Source organism: Convolutriloba macropyga, chromosome 4, assembly GCF_964194025.1.
Source record: "Convolutriloba macropyga chromosome 4, txConMacr16.3, whole genome shotgun sequence".
Taxonomy (NCBI): Eukaryota; Metazoa; Xenacoelomorpha; order Acoela; family Convolutidae; genus Convolutriloba; species Convolutriloba macropyga.
The window spans coordinates 24,324,383-24,347,360 of NC_134471.1; the positions used below are offsets into that span (position 1 = coordinate 24,324,383).

The following is a 22,978-nucleotide window of genomic DNA, read 5'->3' on the forward strand; positions in this document are numbered from 1 at the left end:
CACGTCAGAAGCGACAACGAAGACGAAGATCCACTAACCCCAAATCATTTTCTTATTGGTCGAGCTTTCCCTAACATACCAGCCTGTGTGTTCAATGAGAACCCTTCACTGAAGACGAAAAGTTGGACGCAGATCAGACAACGATTGGAAGCAATATGGAAGAGGCTGGTCCGAGAATACTTGCCTACCCTGAACACCCGAAGGAAGTGGACCAACCCAGAATCAAAGCTTGAAGTCAACGATATTGTTTGGGTACTGGAAGAGTGGACTCCCAGAGGAATTTGGCCCCTAGGACGCGTGACAAGGACGTTCACCGGCCCCGACCAAACTGCTAGATCTTGTGAAGTAAAAACCGCTCTAGGTCTTCTAACCCGCCCAGCTGTGAGATTAGCACATGTTTTCCCGAAACCAATCCAACCAGGTTAGGTAAGGCAGGCCCCGAGAATGTTATCGACATCGATAATCTTCTTATTGATTGGCGCTAATTATTTTACCGCAAAATTGTCATAATCCTTGTAAACTAACAAACATTGATTCATAACACAAGAAATTTGAAACCAAAAGGGCACGTGACAACAATGTAATTAAGGTAATTTTGAGGACTAAGGTTTTGAAACATCAAAGAACAGAGTAGAAAAATCCGAAAGAAGGCAAGTCGACGCCCCCCAACCGAGCACCAAACTATCCCCCCAGGAGGCATCGACACTGTCAGCATCTTCCCTCAGTTTCTCGTGCATGAGTTTCGTTCCTCCCTCTAACTCTTTCCTTGCGTCCCTTCCGTGCTTCGCAAGTTTGTCCTATGTTATTTTTCCGGCTGCCGCCGCTGGTCTTGTTTTGGCAAGTTGGACAAGGACTGTAATTTTCTCCTCCTTCTTACCAGATTTTGCAAGGTCTAAGTTGCGAATGAATAACTTAGGCTTCCCCGGTTCCTGCTACGTGATCCATTCTGTCTTTATTAACCAGGATCCCGGAGGTAAGACCTCGTAGAATTCATTCTGTTTTTTTATCGACCGCTTAATTTTCTACGTTTTGAATGCTAATTTCAACGTAAGTGAAATATCGGTCTTTAATCTAATCTGGAGAAAAGAATTACGCGTGATTCGATTTGAGGATCATTTTTTTAAAAAAAATTGCTGGCATCTTGTATGGCATCGTTTCTGTGTAATTTTATTTCACTGTTGCATCGCTGTGTCTGGTTGCGCTTGTTGTCTGAGAAATGTTGATCTCGTCTGGGTTTTTTAAGATCTAAACACCTGTTAGGCCTACCTCCAAAAACGTTTTTGCAGGGCGAAAAATGTTTTTATCATTTTGTCTACATATTTTGAACTGGTGTATTATCGAATTGGTCGGCCTATTCTCAATAATTTTTTTAATATGTCTCTAATGCTTGCCAGTTGTCGTTTTAGTGTCTGAATTAGCCGCTTCATTAACCCAATCGCTCTGTAGTTGTCGACTGACGCCCCGATTTACTCTATAATATTCCGCTTACAGAAAATATTCATCTGCTGACACGTTTGTCATCGTGCTTGATTTAATGTGATTGCTTGCCGATCACCGTTCAAAGGTAAAAAAAATCTGAAGGATCTTTTGTATGATACTCGCTTGAATAATTTAGCTGTTAGGAACTTGTGATCCCTGCTACAAATATATATGTTGATCTTCTTCATTATCAATTGGTCCGTCTAGCTTTCTCTGTATTTCTTCATTTATGACTTGCATGATTTTAGTGGCTCCTACCTCATAGGATCTAACTTGACAAAAGGATTGCAGTTGGTTGGAAGTTTTTGACAAGATGTCCCTGTTCTTATAAGACCCCCATGTATGCATTGCCGTGTCCATCATGTCACAACTGCCTGGATGGTTGCTATGGATGGCCTTTAAACAAGCGCCATTGATCGAGATCGGTATCGCTACGCGATCATCTACGCATACGCAGCATGAGTTTGCCTAAATTTTTCTCCAGAAACTGTGCTTGTTGGAAAGTTTTTTCCTGCAATATTAGACTCAAAATTTTTGTGTTTGCGGCTAAAATTTCTGTTTTTGGAGCATTTAAAAGAAGCTGTTTTGCACACTTTTGATTGAGTCATGGGGAAACTTTGAATACCTTGACGCGTAAACCTTGTGCATAGGCGTCACATTCGACACGTCTATCAACATCGGGATTAAGGTGGTGGTTTAGTGTAGCCTGGATTATTCTGTGTTCTATTTCTTGAAGCCTCGTGCTATTCCGTCCACACATTTTTTGTTTTCTTTAGAAAAGATCCATCGCAACAGGTTAGGGACAACTTTTCCTGAAGGACAAACAGAATAAAGAAACGATTAATTTTTTGCATCAGTTTTGTTAGTCAGCCGTTTGATGCCTGTTTGTCTGAACTCGTACTCTAAGCATTGACTCTCTGTTTTTGCGAAATGAAATTTTCACATGGTTTTTACGGAGCTGATTGTCATCCGTTTTCTTTAACCACTTGTTTGCTTACTAATACAAAATAATTCTTACAATCTTTTTGTTTTAACGATTGCGTTGCAGGCATGTCAGTTAGGCTGTAAATTCCGGTACGTGTCTGTTATATGACCGCCATGACCGCCAAAACAATAATGTTGAACGGCCGTATAAGGCGGCAATTTAAGTTGGTTATACGCATATTTTCAGTCTATCGAAATGAAAGAAGCATTGTCGTGTGGCGCGCTCAAACTTAGTTTTTCCTGAACTGTTTGCAAAATTGAATTGATATTCGGCATTTGATACTTATTTTTGAGGAATGGTTTGTTCAGAACCTTTGTGTTATCAGAAATAATTGTTTAGGTCCCAATAGGTTTGGAATTTTCCAATACGGCCTTCTTTCAATAATTTTGCTAATTAAATTTTGGCTTTTGGGTGTAAATGAAATAGCAATTTTCGCTTTTTTGATGTTGTACTTCATAAATTTTCTGAATTGTCAAGTTTTTTGTGCGCCTTGTTGGATTAACAGGTCTTCCATTTGGTTTCGGAAATTTGTTTGCATTTCCTTTTCTATCGCAAAGTTATTCATGAACAGTTAACATTGCTTGCTGGAAGTGATTTATTAGTGATGCGCATGCCTAAGCTATCGAAAAGGTCTTTTCCGTTGATCAATTATAATCAGTCAGCTACTGCCGGTATTTGAGCGCGTTTGACATCCAACTTTTAGATTTAAAAATATATCCTCTTTTTGTTTGTGAATTTGTTTGTGACTAATTCAACTCTTTCCAACATAGCTGGACCATGTGATTTTGCAGTCCTCAATGATTGTACTTCTTACCTATCACTGCACGCATTTGTTTTTGGTTTGATTAACAGTTCTGACAAGAATACTTGCATTGATTGTTTGCTCCGCCATTGTCAGCAATAAGAAATTGGATGCTTCTTCTGGTAATTTGTTCCTCGAAATCTTCTACTGAGTTGTACCCATTTCTGGGGGACAAATACTACAAAGAAACGTTATAATTTTTTGCATCAGTTTTGGTAGTCAGTGGTTCGATGCCTATTTGTGTGAACTGCTGGTCTAAGCATTGAGTCTCTGTTTTTGCGAAATGACATTTTCACATGGTTTTTACGGAGCTAATTGTCATCCGTTTTCTTTAGTCACTTGTTTGCCTACTAATAGAAAACAATTGTTACAATCTTTTGTTTTACCGATTGCGTTGCAGGCATGTCGGTTAGGCCGTAAATTTCCGTACGTGTCTGTTATATGACCGCCAACAAAAAATATTATTGAATGAATGTACAAGGTGGAACCTTAAGTTGGTTATACGCATATTTTCAGCCTATCGACATGAAAAAAGCATTGTCGTGTGGCGCACTCAAACTTAGTATCTTCTAAACTGTTTGCAAAAAAGAATTGATATTAGTCCTTTGATACTTACTGTTGAGGAATGGTTTGTTCAGAACCTTTGTGTCATCACAAATAACTGGTTAGGTCCAATAGGTTATGCGTTTTCCAATACGGCCTTCTTTCAATATTTTTTCTAATAAAATTTGGGCTTTTGGCTTTAAATGAATTAGCACTTTTTGCTTTCTTGATGGTGTGCTTCATATATTTTATGGATTGACAAACTTTTTGTGCGCCTTTATGAACTAACAAGTCTTCCATTTAGTTTCAGAAATTTGTTTGCATTTCCTTTTCTATAGCACATTGATTCATGACCAGTTAAAATTGCTTGCTGGAAGTGATTTATGAGTGATGCGCATGCCGAAGATATCGAAAAGGTCTTTTCCTTTGATCAATCATAATCATTCAGCTACTACTGGTATTTAAGTGATTTTTACATCCAACTATCGAACTTAAAACTATTTCTCTTTTTTGTTTGTGAATTTGTTTGCAATTGATTCAACTCTTTGCAACATAGCTTGGCCATGCGACTTTGCAGCCCCCAATGATTGTATTTTTACCCATCACTGCACGCATTTGTTTTCGGTTTGAGTACAGGTTTTGACCAGAATATTTGCATTGTTTGTTTGCTCCAACATTGTCAGCAATAAGAATTTGGATGCTTCTTCTGGTAATTTGTTCCTCAAAACATTCTACTGAGTTGTACCCATTTCTGGGGGACAAACACTACAAAGAAACGATATAATTTTTTGCATCAGTTTTGGTAGTCAGTTGTTTGATGCCTATTTGTCTGAACTCGTGGTCTAAGCATTGACTCTCTGTTTTTGCGAAATGAAATTTTCACATGGTTTTTACGGAGCTAATTGTCATCCGTTTTCTTTAATCTCTTGTTTGCTTACTAATGGAAAATAATTCTTACAATCTTTTTGTTCTAACGATTGCGTTGCAGGCATGTCAGTTAGGCTGTAAATTCCGGTACGTGTCTGTTATATGTCCGCCATGACCGCCAAAACAATAATGTTGAACGGCCGTATAATGCGGCAATTTAAGTTGGTTATGGGCATATTTTCAGTCTATCGACATGAAGGAAGCATTGTCGTGTGGCGCGCTCAAACTTAGTTTTTCCTGAACTGTTTGCAAAATTGAATCGATATTCGGCATTTGATACTTATTTTTGAGGAATGGTTTGTTCAGAACATTTGTGTTATCAGAAATAATTGTTTAGGTCCCAATAAGTTTGGATTTTCCAATACGGCCTTCTTTCAATAAATTTGCTAATTAAATTTTGGCTTTTGGGTGTAAATGAAATAGCAATTTTCGCTTTTTTGATGTTGTACTTCATAAATTTTCTGAATTGTCAAGTTTTTTGTGCGCCTTGTTGGATTAACAGGTCTTCCATTTGGTTTCGGAAATTTGTTTGCATTTCCTTTTCTATCGCAAAGTTATTCATGAACAGTTAACATTGCTTGCTGGAAGTGATTTATTAGTGATGCGCATGCCTAAGCTATCGAAAAGGTCTTTTCCGTTGATCAATTATAATCAGTCAGCTACTGCCGGTATTTGAGCGCGTTTGACATCCAACTTTTAGATTTAAAAATATATCCTCTTTTTGTTTGTGAATTTGTTTGTGACTAATTCAACTCTTTCCAACATAGCTGGGCCATGTGATTTTGCAGCCCTCAATGATTGTACTTCCTACCTATCACTGCACGAATTTGTTTTTGGTTTGATTATCAGTTCTGACAAGAATACTTGCATTGATTGTTTGCTCCGCCATTGTCAGCAATAAGAATTTGGATGCTTCTTCTGGTAATTTGTTCCTCGAAATCTTCTACTGAGTTGTACCCATTTCTGGGGGACAAACACTACAAAGAAACGATATAATTTTTTGCATCAGTTTTAGTAGTCACTGGTTTGATGCCTAATTGTGTGAACTGCTGGTCTAAGCATTGAGTCTCTGTTTTGCGAAATGACATTTTCACATGGTTCTTACGGAGCTAATTTCATCCGTTTTCTTTAATCACTTGTTTGCTTACTAATAGAAAACATTTGTTACAATCTTTTTGTTTTACCGAGTGCGTTGCAGGCATGTCGGTTAGGCCGTAAATTCCGGTACGTGTCTGTTACATGACCGCCAACAAAAAATAATATTGAATGACCGTACAAGGCGGAACCTTAAGTTGGTTATACGCATATTTTCAGTCTATCGACATGAAAAAAGCATTGCCGTAAGGCGCACTCAAACTTAGTTTCTCCTAAACTGTTTGCAAAAAAGAATCGATATTCGTCATTTGATACTTACTTTTGAGGAATGGTTTGTTCAGAACCTTTGTGTCATCACAAATAACTGTTTAGGTCCATTAGGTTATGCGTTTTCCAATACGGCCTTCTTTCAATATTTTTTCTAATAAAATTTGGGCTTTTGGTTGTAAATGAATTAGCAATTTTTGCTTTCTTGATGGTGTGCTTCATATATTTTATGAATTGACAAATTTTTTGTGCGCCTCTATGAACTAACAAGTCTTCCTTTCAGTTTCAGAAATTTGTTTGCATTTCTTTTTCTATAGCACATTGATTCATGACCAGTTAACATTGCTTGCTAGAAGTGATTTTTTAGTGATGCGCATGCCTAAGCTATCGAAGAGGTCTTTTCCAATAATCAATCATAATCTGTCAGCTACTGCCGGTATTTAAGCGCGTTTGACATCCAACTTTTAGATTTCAAATTTTATATTCTTTTTGTTTGTGAATTTGTTTGCTACTAATTCAACTCTTTCCAAAATAGCTGGGCCATGTGATTTTGCAGCCCTCAATGATTGTACTTCCTACCTATCACTGCACGCATTTGTTTTTGGTTTGATTATCAGTTCTGACAAGAATAATTGCATTGATTGTTTGCTCCGCCATTGTCAGCAATAAGAATTTGGATGCTTCTTCTGGTAATTTGTTCCTCGAAATCTTCTACTGAGTTGTACCCATTTCTGGGGGACAAACACTACAAAGAAACGATATAATTTTTTGCATCAGTTTTGGTAGTCAGTGGTTTGATGCCTATTTGTGTGAACTGCTGGTCTAAGCATTGAGTCTCTGTTTTTGCGAGATGACATTTTCACATGGTTCTTACGGAGCTAATTGTCATCCGTTTTCTTTAATCACTTGTTTGCTTACTAATAGAAAACATTTGTTACAATCTTTTTGTTTTACCGAGTGCGTTGCAGGCATGTCAGTTAGGCCGTAAATTCCGGTACGTGTCTGTTACATGACCGCCAACAAAAAATAATATTGAATGACCGTACAAGGCGGAACCTTAAGTTGGTTATACGCATATTTTCAGTCTATCGACATGAAAAAAGCATTGTCGTGTGGCGCACTCAAACTTAGTTTCTCCTAAACTGTTTGCAAAAAAGAATCGATATTCGTCATTTGATACTTACTTTTGAGGAATGGTTTGTTGAGAGCCTTTGTGTCATCACAAATAACTGTTTAGGTCCAATAGGTTATGCGTTTTCCAATACGGCCTTCTTTCAATATTTTTTCTAATAAAATTTGGGCTTTTGGTTGTAAATGAATTAGCAATTTTTGCTTTCTTGATGGTGTGCTTCATATATTTTATGAATTGACAAATTTTTTGTGCGCCTCTATGAACTAACAAGTCTTCCTTTTAGTTTCAGAAATTTGTTTGCATTTCTTTTTCTATAGCACATTGATTCATGACCAGTTAACATTGCTTGCTGGAAGTGATTTTTTAGTGATGCGCATGCCTAAGCTATCGAAGAGGTCTTTTCCAATAATCAATCTTAATCTGTCAGCTACTGCCGGTATTTAAGCGCGTTTGACATCCAACTTTTAGATTTCAAATTTTATATTCTTTTTGTTTGTGAATTTGTTTGCGACTGATTCAACTCTTTCCAATATAGCTGGGCCATGTGATTTTGCAGCCCTCAATGATTGTACTTCTTACCTATCACTGCATGCATTTGTTTTTGGTTTGATTATCAGTTCTGACGAGAATACTTGCATTGATTGTTTGCTCCGCCATTGTCAGCAATAAAAATTTGGATGCTTCCTCTGGTAATTTGTTCCTCGAAATCTTCTACTGAGTTGGACCCATTTCTGGGGGACAAACACTACAAAGAAACGATATAATTTTTTGCATCAGTTTTGGTAGTCAGTGGTTTGATGCCTATTTGTGTGAACTGCTGGTCTAAGCATTGAGTCTCTGTTTTTGCGAAATGACATTTTCACATGGTTTTTACTGAGCTAATTGTCATCCGTTTTCTTTAACCACTTGTTTGCTTACTAATAGAGAACAATTGTTACAATCTTTTTGTTTTACCGATTGCATTGCAGGCATGTCGTTTGGGCCATAAATTGCGGTACGTGTCTGTTATATGACCGCTAACCAAAAATAATATTGAATGACCGTACAAGGCGGAACCTTAAGTTGGTTATACGCATATTTTCAGTCTATCGACATGAAAAAAGCATTGTCGTGTGGCGCACTCAAACTTAGTTTCTCCTAAACTGTTTGCAAAAAAGAATCGATATTCGTCATTTGATACTTACTTTTGAGGAATGGTTTGTTCAGAACCTTTGTGTCATCACAAAGAACTATTTAGGTCAAATAGGTTATGCGTTTTCCAACACGGCCTTTCAATATTTTTCTGATAAATTTTGGGCTTTTGGCTGTAAATGAATTAGCAATTTTTGCTTTCTTGATGGTGTGCTTCATATATTTTATGAATTGACAAATTTTTTGTGCGCCTTTATGAACTAACAAGTCTTCCTTTTAGTTTCAGAATATTGTTTGGTTTTCCTTTTCTATAGCACATTGATACATGACCAGTTAACATTGCTTGCTGGAAGTGATTTATTAGTGATTCGCATGCCTAAGCTATCAAAGAGGCCTTTTCCGTTAATCAATCATAATCAGTCAGCTACTGCCGGTTTTTAAGCGCGTTTGACATCCAACTTTTAGATTTAAAATTTTATATTCTTTTTGTTTGTGAATTTGTTTGCGACTGATTCAACTCTTTCCAATATAGCTGGGCCATGTGATTTTGCAGCCCTCAATGATTGTACTTCTTAACTATCACTGCATGCATTTGTTTTTGGTTTGATTATCAGTTCTGAGGAGAATACTTGCATTGATTGTTTGCTCCGCCATTGTCAGCAATAAGAATTTGGATGCTTATTCTGGTAATTTGTTCCTCGAATTCTTCTACTGAGTTGTACCCATTTCTGGGGGACAAACACTACAAAGGAACGATATAATTTTTTGCATCATTTTTGGTAGTCAGTGGTTTGATGCCTATTTGTGTGAACTGCTGGTCTAAGCATTGAGTCTCTGTTTTTGCGAAATGACATTTTCACATGGTTTTTACGGAGCTAATTGTCATCCGTTTTCTTTAATCACTTGTTTGCTTCCTAATAGAAAACAATTGTTACAATCTTTTTGTTTTACCGATTGCGTTGCAGGCATGTCGGTTAGGCCGTAAATTCCGGTAGGCGTCTGTTATATGACCGCCAACAAAAAATAATATTGAATGACCGTACAAGGCGGAACCTTAAGTTGGCGCACTCAAACTTAGTTTCTCCTAAACTGTTTGCAAAAAAGAATCGATATTCGTCATTTGATACTTACTTTTGAGGAATGGTTTGTTCAGAACCTTTGTGTCATCACAAATAACTGTTTAGGTCCAATAGGTTATGCGTTTTCCAATACGGCCTTCTTTCAATATTTGTTCTAATAAAATTTGGGCTTTTGGCTGTAAATTAATTAGCAATTTTTGCTTGCTTGATGGTGTGCTTCATATATTTTATGAATTGATAAATTTTTTTTGCGCCTTTATGAACTAACAAGTCTTCCATTTAGTTTCAGAAATTTGTTTGCATTTTTTTTCTATAGCACATTGATTCATGACCAGCTAACATTGCTTGCTGGAAGTGATTTATTAGTGATGCGCATGCCGAAGTTATCGAAAAGGTCTTTTCCGTTGATCAATCATAATCAGTCATCTACTAACGGTATTTAAGCGATTTTTACATCCAGCTAACGAACTTAAAAATATTTCTCTTTTTTGTTTGTGAATTTGTTTGCAATTGATTCAACTCTTTCCAACATAGCTTGGCCATGTGACTTTGCATCCCCCAATGATTGCATTTCTTACCCATCGCTGCACGCATTTGTTTTCGGTTTGAGCACAGGTTTTGACCAGAATATTTGCATTGTTTGTTTGCTCCACCATTGTCAGCAATAAGAAATTGGATGTTTCTTCTGGTAATTTGTTCCTCAAATTCTTCTACTTATTTCTACCCATTTTTTGGCTGAAATGTTTGACGTTGTTCTCTGTTGATTCAGTTTTTTTTATTTCCATGTTTTCTGCTATTTTGACCTCTCTTTGTGGCTCAACTGTATATCGTAATAGATTTTGTTAACTTTGTTGTCGAGAAAAAATTTGTCAAGAAGATTTCGCTTATCACTCTCCCTTCACAGTTTTCAAAGTTGCAGCTCTGGGTTTCTCGTTTTAGCACTTTATAGAATTGCTCTACGGTTTTGATGTTCCAGTTACTGATATTAGAGTGTTCCAGCTTATCTTTTTTTGGATAGATTGCATATATTGTCCTCAGGAATTTTTTTCGATTGAGTTTTGCAATATCTATGCCTTTCTGACCTTTTAACTCCAAATAAAGTTTCAAAGGTGTAAATTGTTCTGTTCGCTTTTTTTTATAGATCTGATTGGTCAGTTATTGGAGCCTCATATACAGGATTGGTTGGAAGCTCGATTTCTTTAAAATTTGTCAACGAGAAAATTATCCAGAAGAATAATCTGTTTTGCGTTTTGCGAGAACTGGCCGTTTTAGCTGGTTTTCTCCATTTTCCCCACTTTAATGGTGGTTTGTTTTGTGGTACGGTCCAAGAAAAGTCAGTGGCATTCAGGGTAAACTGACTGCCTCAAGCAGTTAGCGTCAATTTACAGTAATTAAGTTGCGTAATTTGTGAAGCGACTATTCAATATAAATTTGTGTGCTCTCACTAGATGGGTTTTGCGCTTCATTTGACCCAGCTAGTTTGTTGATTTTGCTCTTTCAAATTGATAAGCATTGTATTTGAATGGAGTTAGATTGGCGAATTGTATCTAATTTCCGTTGGATTTGTACATTTGTGTTATTAAGACAAAAAACAGTTTAGAAGAGAGTTAGCTGAATGTGAGAGCTTTAAGAAACTGAAAACTTGAAGAAAGAATTTCAGTTAAATATAAAAATGAACAAAAAAACAATAATTCCATCAACTTAAAGGAACAACAGTATTAACAATTTTAAAACGAATTAAAAGACAAAAGTCTAGTTTCGCAAAAAAGTTTGACGTAAATAAACGGACAATGATGACGAGGAAAGCTCGTTAACATAATGAGGGATTTGGTTTACGGATTACCATTTTTGTGATAACTAAAAACTGAAAATATTTGACGCTCAAAACAGTGGAACGGAATGAAGTTCAAAATTTTGACTGAGAAGTATGACTGACAAATACCTCAGGATCAGTAGTTCAGGTCTCGGCGCTAGGTCGCTGCTGGAAATTGAACCAATCTTCTTTCAATTTTCATTTTTTAAGAAGAGTGACATTTTGGTTTTGTCGACTACTAATATATGCCATACAAAATTGACGTATTGAGGTCAATGAGGATAGGGAAAAAGTTTTGCAATGGAAGTTTTTCATTTTTATGTTGAAATTCTGCCCAACTTCATAGCTAAATTGATTATCGTTTTTCATGATTTTTTTGTGAAAAGAATTACACTAAATTTGAATAAATGTACGGACCATGTTACTTATGTTCTTTTTTTCTGCGCAAAATTTTCATTATAGGTTGTCTTCTTAAAGTTAAGTGTGTTACCTAGGATGAGCCAACGCCCTCAGAGAGGTATCAGCCAGATCAAGGTATCGGCCGAGAGGTATCGGCCGAATCGGGCCATTCCCATATTCCAGGCTAAGAGCTCAAAAGAGAAGCCGGTTCTAAGCAAAATGTACAAACATGCTCTGCATTCACTGTTTTATAAAATTACAAGCCCATCATTTGTAGGCAACATCTACTTCTAGAAGAATAGTCTATTTCATCAAACTTAATTTGTGAAACTCGCATTGCCCCTTAAATCAAAATTTTTATATTTTTTTTTCTAAAATATCATCCATTAATTGTAAAAAGTAAAGAAATAGATTATTAGTTTTATTGCATGCTTCTACAGGTTTTCTGGGGTCTGCCAATGGTCTGGCCAAAAATTGATTCCGTTTGTTCGTTGGTATGGACTGTGGTCTGGCGTAGAGTTTGTTGGGTTTGGGGAGTGGTGTGGAAAATGGTCTGACCTGGGGTCTGTTCGGTCTGGCCGAAGGTTTGGACAAAGTCTGTTCATTATGGTCAATGGTGACCAAAGTCTGTTTAATATGACCAAAGGCAACCAAAGCCTGTTCGCTTCTGCCAAAATCTTATTTTGGGTAAGGTCAGCATGGAGCCCTACTGTCCGCGATCGAAATCAGTCTGGCCAATATATGTCTTGAGTCGCGCACCTCATTTTGGGCCATCCTTCTCATAACAGGTTTTTTACAGTACAGAGACCTTCAAAATTTGCTATGAACGCCAGATAGAGCTAGTTTATATACAATTCCTGGTTGATCGGAATACCTATCCAAGGGCGGTAGTGAACAAAATGCAAGATCGACAGAACTTTTTTGCAGGAGTTTTGTATTCAGCCAGATTGTTTGTTCCATTTCAGCCAGAAGATTTTTTGACGGGAGTCAAGGACACTGCGACTTCTAGTCTACAAAAGTCCGTTATCACAACAGTCATAATCATCAAACTGGACGGAAGTAGGTGACTTCCAAACAAACTGTAGCAACAAAATCAAGCGATAAAAAACAAGTCTGAATTACATTATTAAACAAAACTGTTCCGAATTTCCGAAATCATAAGACCTAATTAGCCCCCTCCTTACCTTATTCAATACCTAATGGTTCTCAAGATTAACTTTTTTTGATGTCTCTGCATGCTCCGGACGAATAGGATAAAAATTCTGTCTGGTAAGGGAAGTAACAGGGCGACAACACGTGCCTAGTTATTTCCACTAATTCATAAAACCTAGGAATGAACTTTGGAGCGTCTTATTTTTTTCAGGAAATGTTTTTGTTGTGGTTATTTTTAGTTGTTTCGGTGGGGTGTCTGGTGCAACCGTAACTCAATGGTCATAAAAAAATTGGGTCGCACCCTCTGTCTGACCAACAGCAAATTTTTGTTTGTTCCCTCTAGCCAATTGCCACATTTCAGTCTGTTTGGTCTGGCCAATTACACTATTTGGTTTGTTTCGTTCTGGCCAATACCCAAATATAAGTGAGTTTGGGCGATTCCCATATTCCAGGCTAAGAGGTCGAAAGAGAAGCCGGTTCTATGCAAAATGTACAAACATGCTCTTCATTCACAGTTTTATAAAATTACCAGCCCATCATTGGTAGGCAACATCTACTTCTAGAAGAATAGTCTACTTTTTCAAACTTATTTTATGAAACTCGCATTGGACCTTTTACCTAATTTTTAAAATTTTTTTCTAAAATATCATCCGTTTTTTGTAAAAAGTAAAGAAACAAATTATTAGTTTTATTGGATGCTTCTACAGGTTTTCTTGGGTCTGCCAATGGTCTGGCCAAAAATTGATTCCGTTTGTTCATTGGTATGGACTATGGTCTGGCGTAGAGTCTGTTGGGTGTGGGGAGTGGTGTGGAAAATGGCCTGACCTGGGTTCTGTTCGGTCTGGCCGATGGTTTGGACAAAGTTTGTTCATTTTGGTCAATGGTGACCAAAGTCTGTTTAATATGACTGAAGGCAGCCAAAAACTGTTCGCTTAGGCCAAAATCCTACTTTGGGTATGCTCAGCATAGAGCCCTACTGTCCGCGATCGAAATCAGTCTGGCCAATACATGTCTTGAGTCGCGCCCCTCATTTTGGGCCATCCTTCTCACAACAGGTTTTTTACAGTACGCATATCTTCAAAATTTGCAATGAACGCCAGTTAGAGCTAGTTTATATACGTTTCCTTGTTGATCGGAATACCTATCCAAGGGCGGTAGTGAACAAAATGCAAGATCGACAGAACTTTTTTGCAGAACTTTTGTATTCAGCCAGATTGTTTGTTCCATTTCAGCCGGAAGATTTTTTTCGACGTGTGTCAAGGACACTGTGACTTCTGGTCAACAAAAGTTCGTTATCACAACAGTCATAATCATCAAACTGGACGGAAGTAGGTGACTTCCAAACAAACTGTAGCAACAAAATCAAGCGATAAAAAACAAGTCAAAATTTTTATATTTTTTTTCTAAAATATCATCCATTAATTGTAAAAAGTAAAGAAATAGATTATTAGTTTTATTGCATGCTTCTACAGGTTTTCTGGGGTCTGCCAATGGTCTGGCCAAAAATTGATTCCGTTTGTTCATTGGTATGGACTATGGTCTGGCGTAGAGTCTGTTGGGTGTGGGGAGTGGTGTGGAAAATGGCCTGACCTGGGTTCTGTTCGGTCTGGCCGATGGTTTGGACAAAGTTTGTTCATTTTGGTCAATGGTGACCAAAGTCTGTTTAATATGACTGAAGGCAGCCAAAAACTGTTCGCTTAGGCCAAAATCCTACTTTGGGTATGCTCAGCATAGAGCCCTACTGTCCGCGATCGAAATCAGTCTGGCCAATACATGTCTTGAGTCGCGCACCTCATTTTGGGCCATCCTTCTCATAACAGGTTTTTTACAGTACAGAGACCTTCAAAATTTGCAATGAACGCCAGATAGAGCTAGTTTATATACAATTCCTGGTTGATCGGAATACCTATCCAAGGGCGGTAGTGAACAAAATGCAAGATCGACAGAACTTTTTTGCAGAAGTTTTGTAATCAGCCAGATTGTTTGTTCCATTTCAGCCAGAAGATTTTTTGACGGGAGTCAAGGACACTGCGACTTCTAGTCTACAAAAGTCCGTTATCACAACAGTCATAATCATCAAACTGGACGGAAGTAGGTGACTTCCAAACAAACTGTAGCAACAAAATCAAGCGATAAAAAACAAGTCTGAATTACATTATTAAACAAAACTGTTCCGAATTTCCGAAATCATAAGACCTAATTAGCCCCCTCCTTCCCTTATTCAATACCAAATGGTTCTCATGATTAACTTTTTTGATGTCTCTGCATGCTCCGGACGAATAGGATAAAAATTCTGTCTGGTAAGGGAAGTAACAGGGCGACAACACGTGCCTAGTTATTTCCACTAATTCATAAAACCTGGGAATGAACTTTGGAGCGTCTTATTTTTTTCAGGAAATGTTTTTGTTGGGGTTATTTTTAGTTGTTTCGGTGGGGTGTCTGGTGCAACCGTAACTCAATGGTCATAAAAAAATTGGGTCGCACCCTCTGTCTGACCAACGGCAAATTTTTGTTTGTTCCCTCTAGCCAATTGCCACATTTCAGTCTGTTTGGTCTGGCCAATTACACTATTTGGTTTGTTTCGTTCTGGCCAATACCGAAATATGAGTGAGTTTGGGCGATTCCCATATTCCAGGCTAAGAGGTCGAAAGAGAAGCCGGTTCTATGCAAAATGTACAAACATGCTCTTCATTCACAGTTTTATAAAATTACCAGCCATTCATTGGTAGGCAACATCTACTTCTAGAAGAATAGTCTACTTTTTCAAACTTATTTTATGAAACTCCCATTGGACCTTTTACCTAATTTTTAAAAATTTTTTCTAAAATATCATCCATTTTTTGTAAAAAGTAAAGAAACAAATTATTAGTTTTATTGGATGCTTCTACAGGTTTTCTTGGGTCTGCCAATGGTCTGGCCAAAAATTGATTCCGTTTGTTCATTGGTATGGACTATGGTCTGGCGTAGAGTCTGTTGGGTGTGGGGAGTGGTGTGGAAAATGGCCTGACCTGGGTTCTGTTCGGTCTGGCCGATGGTTTGGACAAAGTTTGTTCATTTTGGTCAATGGTGACCAAAGTCTGTTTAATATGACTGAAGGCAGCCAAAAACTGTTCGCTTAGGCCAAAATCCTACTTTGGGTATGCTCAGCATAGAGCCCTACTGTCCGCGATCGAAATCAGTCTGGCCAATACATGTCTTGAGTCGCGCCCCTCATTTTGGGCCATCCTTCTCACAACAGGTTTCTTACAGTACGCATATCTTCAAAATTTGCAATGAACGCCAGTTAGAGCTAGTTTATATACGTTTCCTTGTTGATCGGAATACCTATCCAAGGGCGGTAGTGAACAAAATGCAAGATCGACAGAACTTTTTTGCAGAACTTTTGTATTCAGCCAGATTGTTTGTTCCATTTCAGCCGGAAGATTTTTTCGGAGTGTGTCAAGGACACTGTGACTTCTGGTCAACAAAAGTTCGTTATCACAACAGTCATAATCATCAAACTGGACGGAAGTAGGTGACTTCCAAACAAACTGTAGCAACAAAATCAAGCGAAACAAAACAAATCTGAATTTTATTATTAATAAAAACCGTTCCGAAATTCCGAAATCATAAGACCTAATTAGACCCCTCCTTCCCTTATTCAATACCAAATGGTTCTCAAGATTAACTTTTTTTGATGTCTCTGCATGCTCCGGACGAATAGGATAAAAATTATGTCTGGTAAGGGAAGTAACAGGGCGACAACACGTGCCTATATAGTTATTTCCACTAATTCATAAAACCTAGGAATGAACTTTGGAGCGTCGTATTTTTTTAGGAAACGTTTCTGATGTGGTTATTTACAGCTGTTTCGGTTTTTGCCATCTTTTGAGATCTGTCACAATTTTTCATGGTTTTTGTTTCGATCGCTTCAACATTGAATTTTTTTTCTAAAATATCATCCATTTTTTGTAAAAAGTAAAGAAACAAATTATTAGTTTTATTGGATGCTTCTACAGGTTTTCCTGGGTCTGCCAATGGTCTGGCCAAAAATTGATTCCGTTTGTTCATTGGTATGGACTATGGTCTGGCGTAGAGTCTGTTGGGTGTGGGGAGTGGTGTAGAAAATGGCCTGACCTGGGTTCTGTTCGGTCTGGCCGATGGTTTGGACAAAATTTGTTCATTTTGGTCAATGGTGACCAAAGTCTGTTTAATATGACTGAAGGAAGCCAAAAACTGTTCGCTTAGGCCAAAATCCTACTTTGGGTATGGTCAGCATAGAGCCCTACTGTCCGCGATCGAAATCAGTCTGGCCAATACATGTCTTGAGTCGCGCCCCTCATTTTGGGCCATCCTTCTCACAACAGGTTTTTTACAGTACGCAGATCTTCAAAATTTGCAATGAACGCCAGTTAGAGCTAGTTTATATACGTTTCCTTGTTGATCGGAATACCTATCCAAGGGCGGTAGTGAACAAAATGCAAGATCGAAAGAACTTTTTTGCAGAACTTTTGTATTCAGCCAGATTGTTTGTTCCATTTCAGCCTGAAGATTTTTTCGACGTGTGTCAAGGACACTGTGACTTCTGGTCAACAAAAGTTCGTTATCACAACAGTCATAATCATCAAACTGGACGGAAGTAGGTGACTTCCAAACAAACTGTAGCAACAAAATCAAGCGAAACAAAACAAATCTGAATTTTATTATTAATAAAAACCGTTCCGAAATTCCGAAATCATAAGACCTAATTAGCCCCCTCCTTCCCTTATTCAATACCAAATGGTTCTCAAGATTAACTTTTTTTGATGTCTCTGCATGCTCCGGACGAATAGGATAAAAATTATGTCTGGTAAGGGAAGTAACAGGGCGACAACACGTGCCTATATAGTTATTTCCACTAATTCATAAAACCTAGGAATGAACTTTGGAGCGTCGTATTTTTTTTAGGAAACGTTTCTGATGTGGTTATTTACAGCTGTTTCGGTTTTTGCCATCTTTTGAGATCTGTCACAATTTTTCATGGTTTTTGTTTCGATCGCTTCAACATATTTTGTAGGAAATTAATTGTTTCAAAAATTTGGAGATAAAAAAATTCAGAGAAAATAATGACACTGAAGGACCTCTGTCGAATAAGATTGGCAATCAACGTGTATCAGAAAGTGCACATTGAATTTCCACATTATTCGAAACGATCGGCTGGTTGTTAATATACACGTTGCAGAGGGAGCTTTGGTGTTTTTTTTATCAATTGAAAAAGAATACAGGTTAAAATATTTTAAATGAATGAAAATTGATTGTTGAAAAACTGATGCTAAATTTACTGATAGCATAAAAGTCTTGTTATTCATACATATGACACCTTGAAAGAAAAATCTCTCGTTAATGAACAAAATGGAATTGAACGAGTTCTGAGTTTTAGATATAAAGTAGCAATAGTATTAAAAAATTTTGTAAAAAAAGGATTTCATGAGGATGCAGGCGGTTGGGCTGACCAAATCTTCGATGCGAAAATTTCCTTTGTTACCCCCCTTAACCCGTAATCTAACTACATTGTTTTAATACGCCCCCATCTAAACTAATAAATTTTAAGTAAATAGGCTTTTTAAAACCGATAGTTAGATACTGATATACGCAAACAGCTTAAACCTACTAAAAACAGGGACTTCGAAGTTTTTCGAAGTAAAACAAACAAAAAGCGACAAATTCTGGTTTTAAATGAACAAAAATATGCACTCGGAAATGTGAATTATTTGCAGGTTGCAACGTGGAGAACATGTCATATTCAATGACAATCTGCGCAGAGAGGTCTGCAATCGTGTCCGCTATCTCCCAGGGATACAAAGCCTACCAGATGAAGTGCTTCTACGTGACCTCTGACCTCTCCAAGTGCATTACCCCCTGTGGTGCATGTCGCGCTGTGATTGCTGAGATGAACCCGGAGGCGCGCATTGTTCTCGTAAACTCGGACGCCACGAGTGTCAAGCAGTTCTCAATTGGAGATTTGTTGCCATATAATTTTGAAATGTAAATATTTTCACACCGTTCACATTATGTGCTTTGAAGTGGGGGTGCTATGCGAATTCTACCGAGAGTTTAGAACTTTAGTCGGAAATTGTATACCTTTTGTAAAGCTAATTATGAATTAATTCTGTAAATTTAACGCGCACCTTAATTAATATTTCTGGCTCCAGTTTATCATAAATTGTTTCCACAGATCTTTAACAGAATTGAATGTGAATGATAAACTGGAGACCTTTATTGAGTTAATATGGGATGGCTTTTAATAGATAGCGTTGATTTCTGTTATGGAAATAACGTTGCGAGAGAATCCGATTCAGTTCCATGATTCGACCGAATTAGTCAATCCAAATTCCTCAATATAATATATTTTATAGGGAAAATTTAGTTTGCGGTTTTGCTAGCAGTCACTTTGCGGTCTGAGATGCTTCCCAAATTAATCTTATCTCTTTCTTCACTGTTAACTCACCGTTAATATCTAATACAATAACTGTTCTCAATTGTCGTTATTCAAGTTATCGCTGAAGCACCTTTTTTGAGATGCCCGTTGATATTAACCCATTTTATCATGAGTTGCACTACTCCAAGTATCAGATCATTAAGGTAAGTGAAGAGAAATCAACTTGACAAATATCAGAAGATTAGTCTTATTTATAAGTTTCAGCGGGATATAGCATAAAGTTGAAATTTAAACTTGCTAAAGTTCCTGTATCGTTGACAAAAAAATCACAAATGATGTAAGTAGCAATACGGTTCCGGCGAACAATCGTATAGGCACAGAGAAATGTATTCGTACAACTTTCTTAAATTTCAACCACTAAACAAATGAGCTGTGTAGATAATTTGCTCTAGTAAAAAATATATTATACGTAAAATATATATATTTTAAAATTTTGAATTTTGTTCTGATATTCTGAGAAATAGTTCAGAAAGTTATACTTAAGCCGGGTTGGTTATTGTAGACAAATGACTGGGGAAAATATCGCTAACCTTGGCAAAACCCGGGCCACAGAATTTTGCCAAACTTATGTAAGATAAGCGGTAACTACCGTTGAAACGTTAAAAAATTCACCCTAATTTCCGTACATAAATTTGTCTTGAAGGCGTTGAATTTACCCCCATAAATTCTATGGATCCAATGCAAACATGTGCCAGAAGATTGTGGTTAGTTTTCTAAATTGTCAACGCTAGTTACCGCTTATCTTGCATTATTTTGTTTTTCTAAGCGTAGACCTTAAATAATTTGACTTCCTGTACATAATTTGACATAATCTGACCTTACGTAATGTGACTTGTTTATCTTACTTTGTTCATGTTACTTGCTTATCGCGCGATCTAACACTCTGCCATAGTACCTTAGATTTGTTACGGGCATTTACACTCTTTGTGAATCGGATTGTCACAGCACGTTCTTAAGAAACGATCTTACTAGATCCTACATAATTTTGTCGTTTCTAAGCGTAGATATTACTTATTTTTTTTTTGTTTCTAAGCATAGACCTTAATTAAATTTATACACACAATTATTCAGCAGTTAATAGTTGCACTTATGGAAATCGTAGGCTCTATAGACAATTGTTGAGTTTCATTAAACTAAAATTTGAGTTTTCTGCGCAATTAATATGAATTTGGCAAAAAATTAGTTTCGGACACTAATATTGGTAACCTAATCCTAATCCCAACACCCGCCTAGCAAACTGTCTCCTCCCCTGCCTACCTATCACCAACTGCACTCCCCCCACACACACATACACACACATACCCATTCATAATCCCCACATTTATTTAAAATCAGCGCTAAGTTCAACAAAAAGTTGTTTGAGTTCAACGCTAAATTCATTTGCAAAATACGTAATCTACGCATAGAAACGCAAAGATATTGAAGATTAACGCTAGATGCAACGCAGAAATATCTTAGATCAACGCTGAATTTAACACAATATTACGTAAGATCTACTCGTAAAAACACAAAATGAGTTAGAACAACGCTAAATTCAACACAAAATCATGTAAGATCTACGCTTAGAATCGCACAATTATGTAAGATCAGCGCTAAATTAGACGTAATATTACTGAAATCTACTTAGAATGGCAAAACTAGAGATCATGGCTAAGTTCAACGCAAATTTGTCTGAGATCACCGCTGAATTCAACAAAAAATTATGTAAGATCCACACTTGGAATTTCAAATTATGTAAAATCAGAGCTAAATTCAGCGCAAAATTACGTGCGATCAAGGCTAATTTCAATGCAATCTTATTTGAGATCGGCGCTGATTTTGCCGCAAAAATATGAATGATCAGCGCTAAAATCAACGAAATATTACGTAAAATCAACTTATAGAAACGCAAAGTGAGGTGAGGTCAGCATTGAATTCAACGGAGAGTTATGTAAGATCCACGCTAAGTTAAACTTAATATTAGGTAAAATCTACTGTCAGAAACGAAAAACTAGGTGAGATCAATCATAAATTCAACACAAAATTAGGCAAGGTCTACGCTTAGAAACGCAAAATTATTCAAGATCTACGCTTGCAATATTTTCTTTTCTACCCCTCTAACATAAAATTAGCACACTCACAGCCACATTCACATCACTTTGAGTTGTTTTTTGCGTTGAAACCTCGACCCGGGAAGTAACCCTCTGATCGCAATTGGATTATGACAACATGCTGAAATATGCTGTTTGTGCAAATCGGTAAATAATTTTAAGTACAATACCAACGCTATACACGACGAAATTTGGGTCCTTTGTTATTTACAACCAAAAATGCCCAAGTGATCGAAAAGGTCAAAATCCTGTAATAATGCTATGCATTTGCAAGATACTACATAGTTCAACAATTTTGTTGCAAGATACTTGCAAGCATTGAATTCTTTCAACAAGATTATTGTAGGATTCGAACCCTCTGATCTGTAATACCTGTGGTCAACTAAGGTTGGTATATGAATGTGGTTTCTTCAGCTTTGATTACAGAGTTCAGTTAATACAGTCTTGTAATGCAGAAACTCAAAAAAAAAACATTTCTTGCAGGTGATTGATAATCCAAATAATTATCAGCATGTGAGTATGTTGCACAAGTAGTAGACAGCTCACGTTTGGAGTGCTTGCAAATTTTGTGGATTTGATTCTAATCATTAACTTGAAAGCTCCCCCTTTTTTGGGAATTGAAATACCCTTCTATTGGAATCTTAGTTGGACGATTGCATCTCAGCTAATGAATCCAGTGATTAAATTGTTTAATGTTTCATTTAATTCGAGAATATCGTTTGATAATTAATGTTATCAATGTTCAATAGATACGTTTTGAATAATATCAGCACAAATCTTAGACTTAATATCTAATAGAATGCAGTAAATGAAAATAATTCAAAATTGAGCCTTCCAATAAGCACTGCGGAACCAAATCAATATTACTGGTAGATAGACTAATTTTCGGTTTTTTAATTATCAATCGGTCAAAGCAGGCGCATCTTCTATGAAAACTGACCACTACCGGAGTCAAAACGGAATCTCTTACTTTGAAGTAAAGTGTTGTAACCACTACACCAACTCTTATTAAGCTCGCGAACATGGGAATCTCTATAACACATTTGCTTGTTTTGTCTTGTTCCTCGCGGCCGCATCTCTTCAACCAATTATATGTTGAACAAGTAGAGCTTCTGGTCAACCCACGTCAAGCTAATTTTTTCCCCAATTTTGCATTAGGTTGTTTTCTCTCAATATTCCGACACTAGTTATCTGGGAAGTAACCACTGTGGTGTGGAATAACAAACAAAATAGTCCAAGATCTGGCTAAGATCTGAGAAAAATTGTTGTGGGTCTGCATTACGACGTCTGGGTTACAAAATTTTGGCTCCATTACAACATAACCAATTTTGGTTCGGCCATAGTTGGCCTGCGTCTTGAGTTATATTTGGCTTTTCATAGGAGAGAACATAGATGACTTGAAAAAACCAGGCAAGATCTTTCCAAGAGCTTGGCAACACAAGTGTGGTTCCTGGGGGAAATCACGATTTTTTATGGAATTGCAGTGGATTTTGTGTCTCTTTGCACTAAGGTACTCTACATCACCTTAATTAATTTTCATATTTTGACAAATGAACAAACCTAAAATTTTAATACTTCAGATCCCAAGGGTTCCAAGAAATTCCAGGAAATTAATAAAAAAAGAAAC

General features: G+C 37.1%; 2 protein-coding genes across 2 annotated transcripts in view; both read left to right on the top strand.

The window, feature by feature from the left end:
- Positions 1-18,973, top strand: part of LOC142337536 (cytidine deaminase-like) — a 36,484-nt gene extending 17,511 nt beyond the window's left edge. Inside the window, exon 2 of the mRNA XM_075386832.1 lies at positions 18,540-18,973. Within this exon, the coding sequence (XP_075242947.1) occupies positions 18,540-18,811 (272 nt within the window). The 3' untranslated portion in view covers positions 18,812-18,973. The remainder of the gene's footprint in view (positions 1-18,539) is intronic.
- Positions 18,974-19,110: 137 nt separating this feature from the next.
- Positions 19,111-22,978, top strand: part of LOC142337534 (lysophosphatidylcholine acyltransferase 1-like) — a 61,680-nt gene continuing 57,812 nt past the window's right edge. Inside the window, exon 1 of the mRNA XM_075386828.1 lies at positions 19,111-19,404. Within this exon, the coding sequence (XP_075242943.1) occupies positions 19,342-19,404 (63 nt within the window). The 5' untranslated portion in view covers positions 19,111-19,341. The remainder of the gene's footprint in view (positions 19,405-22,978) is intronic.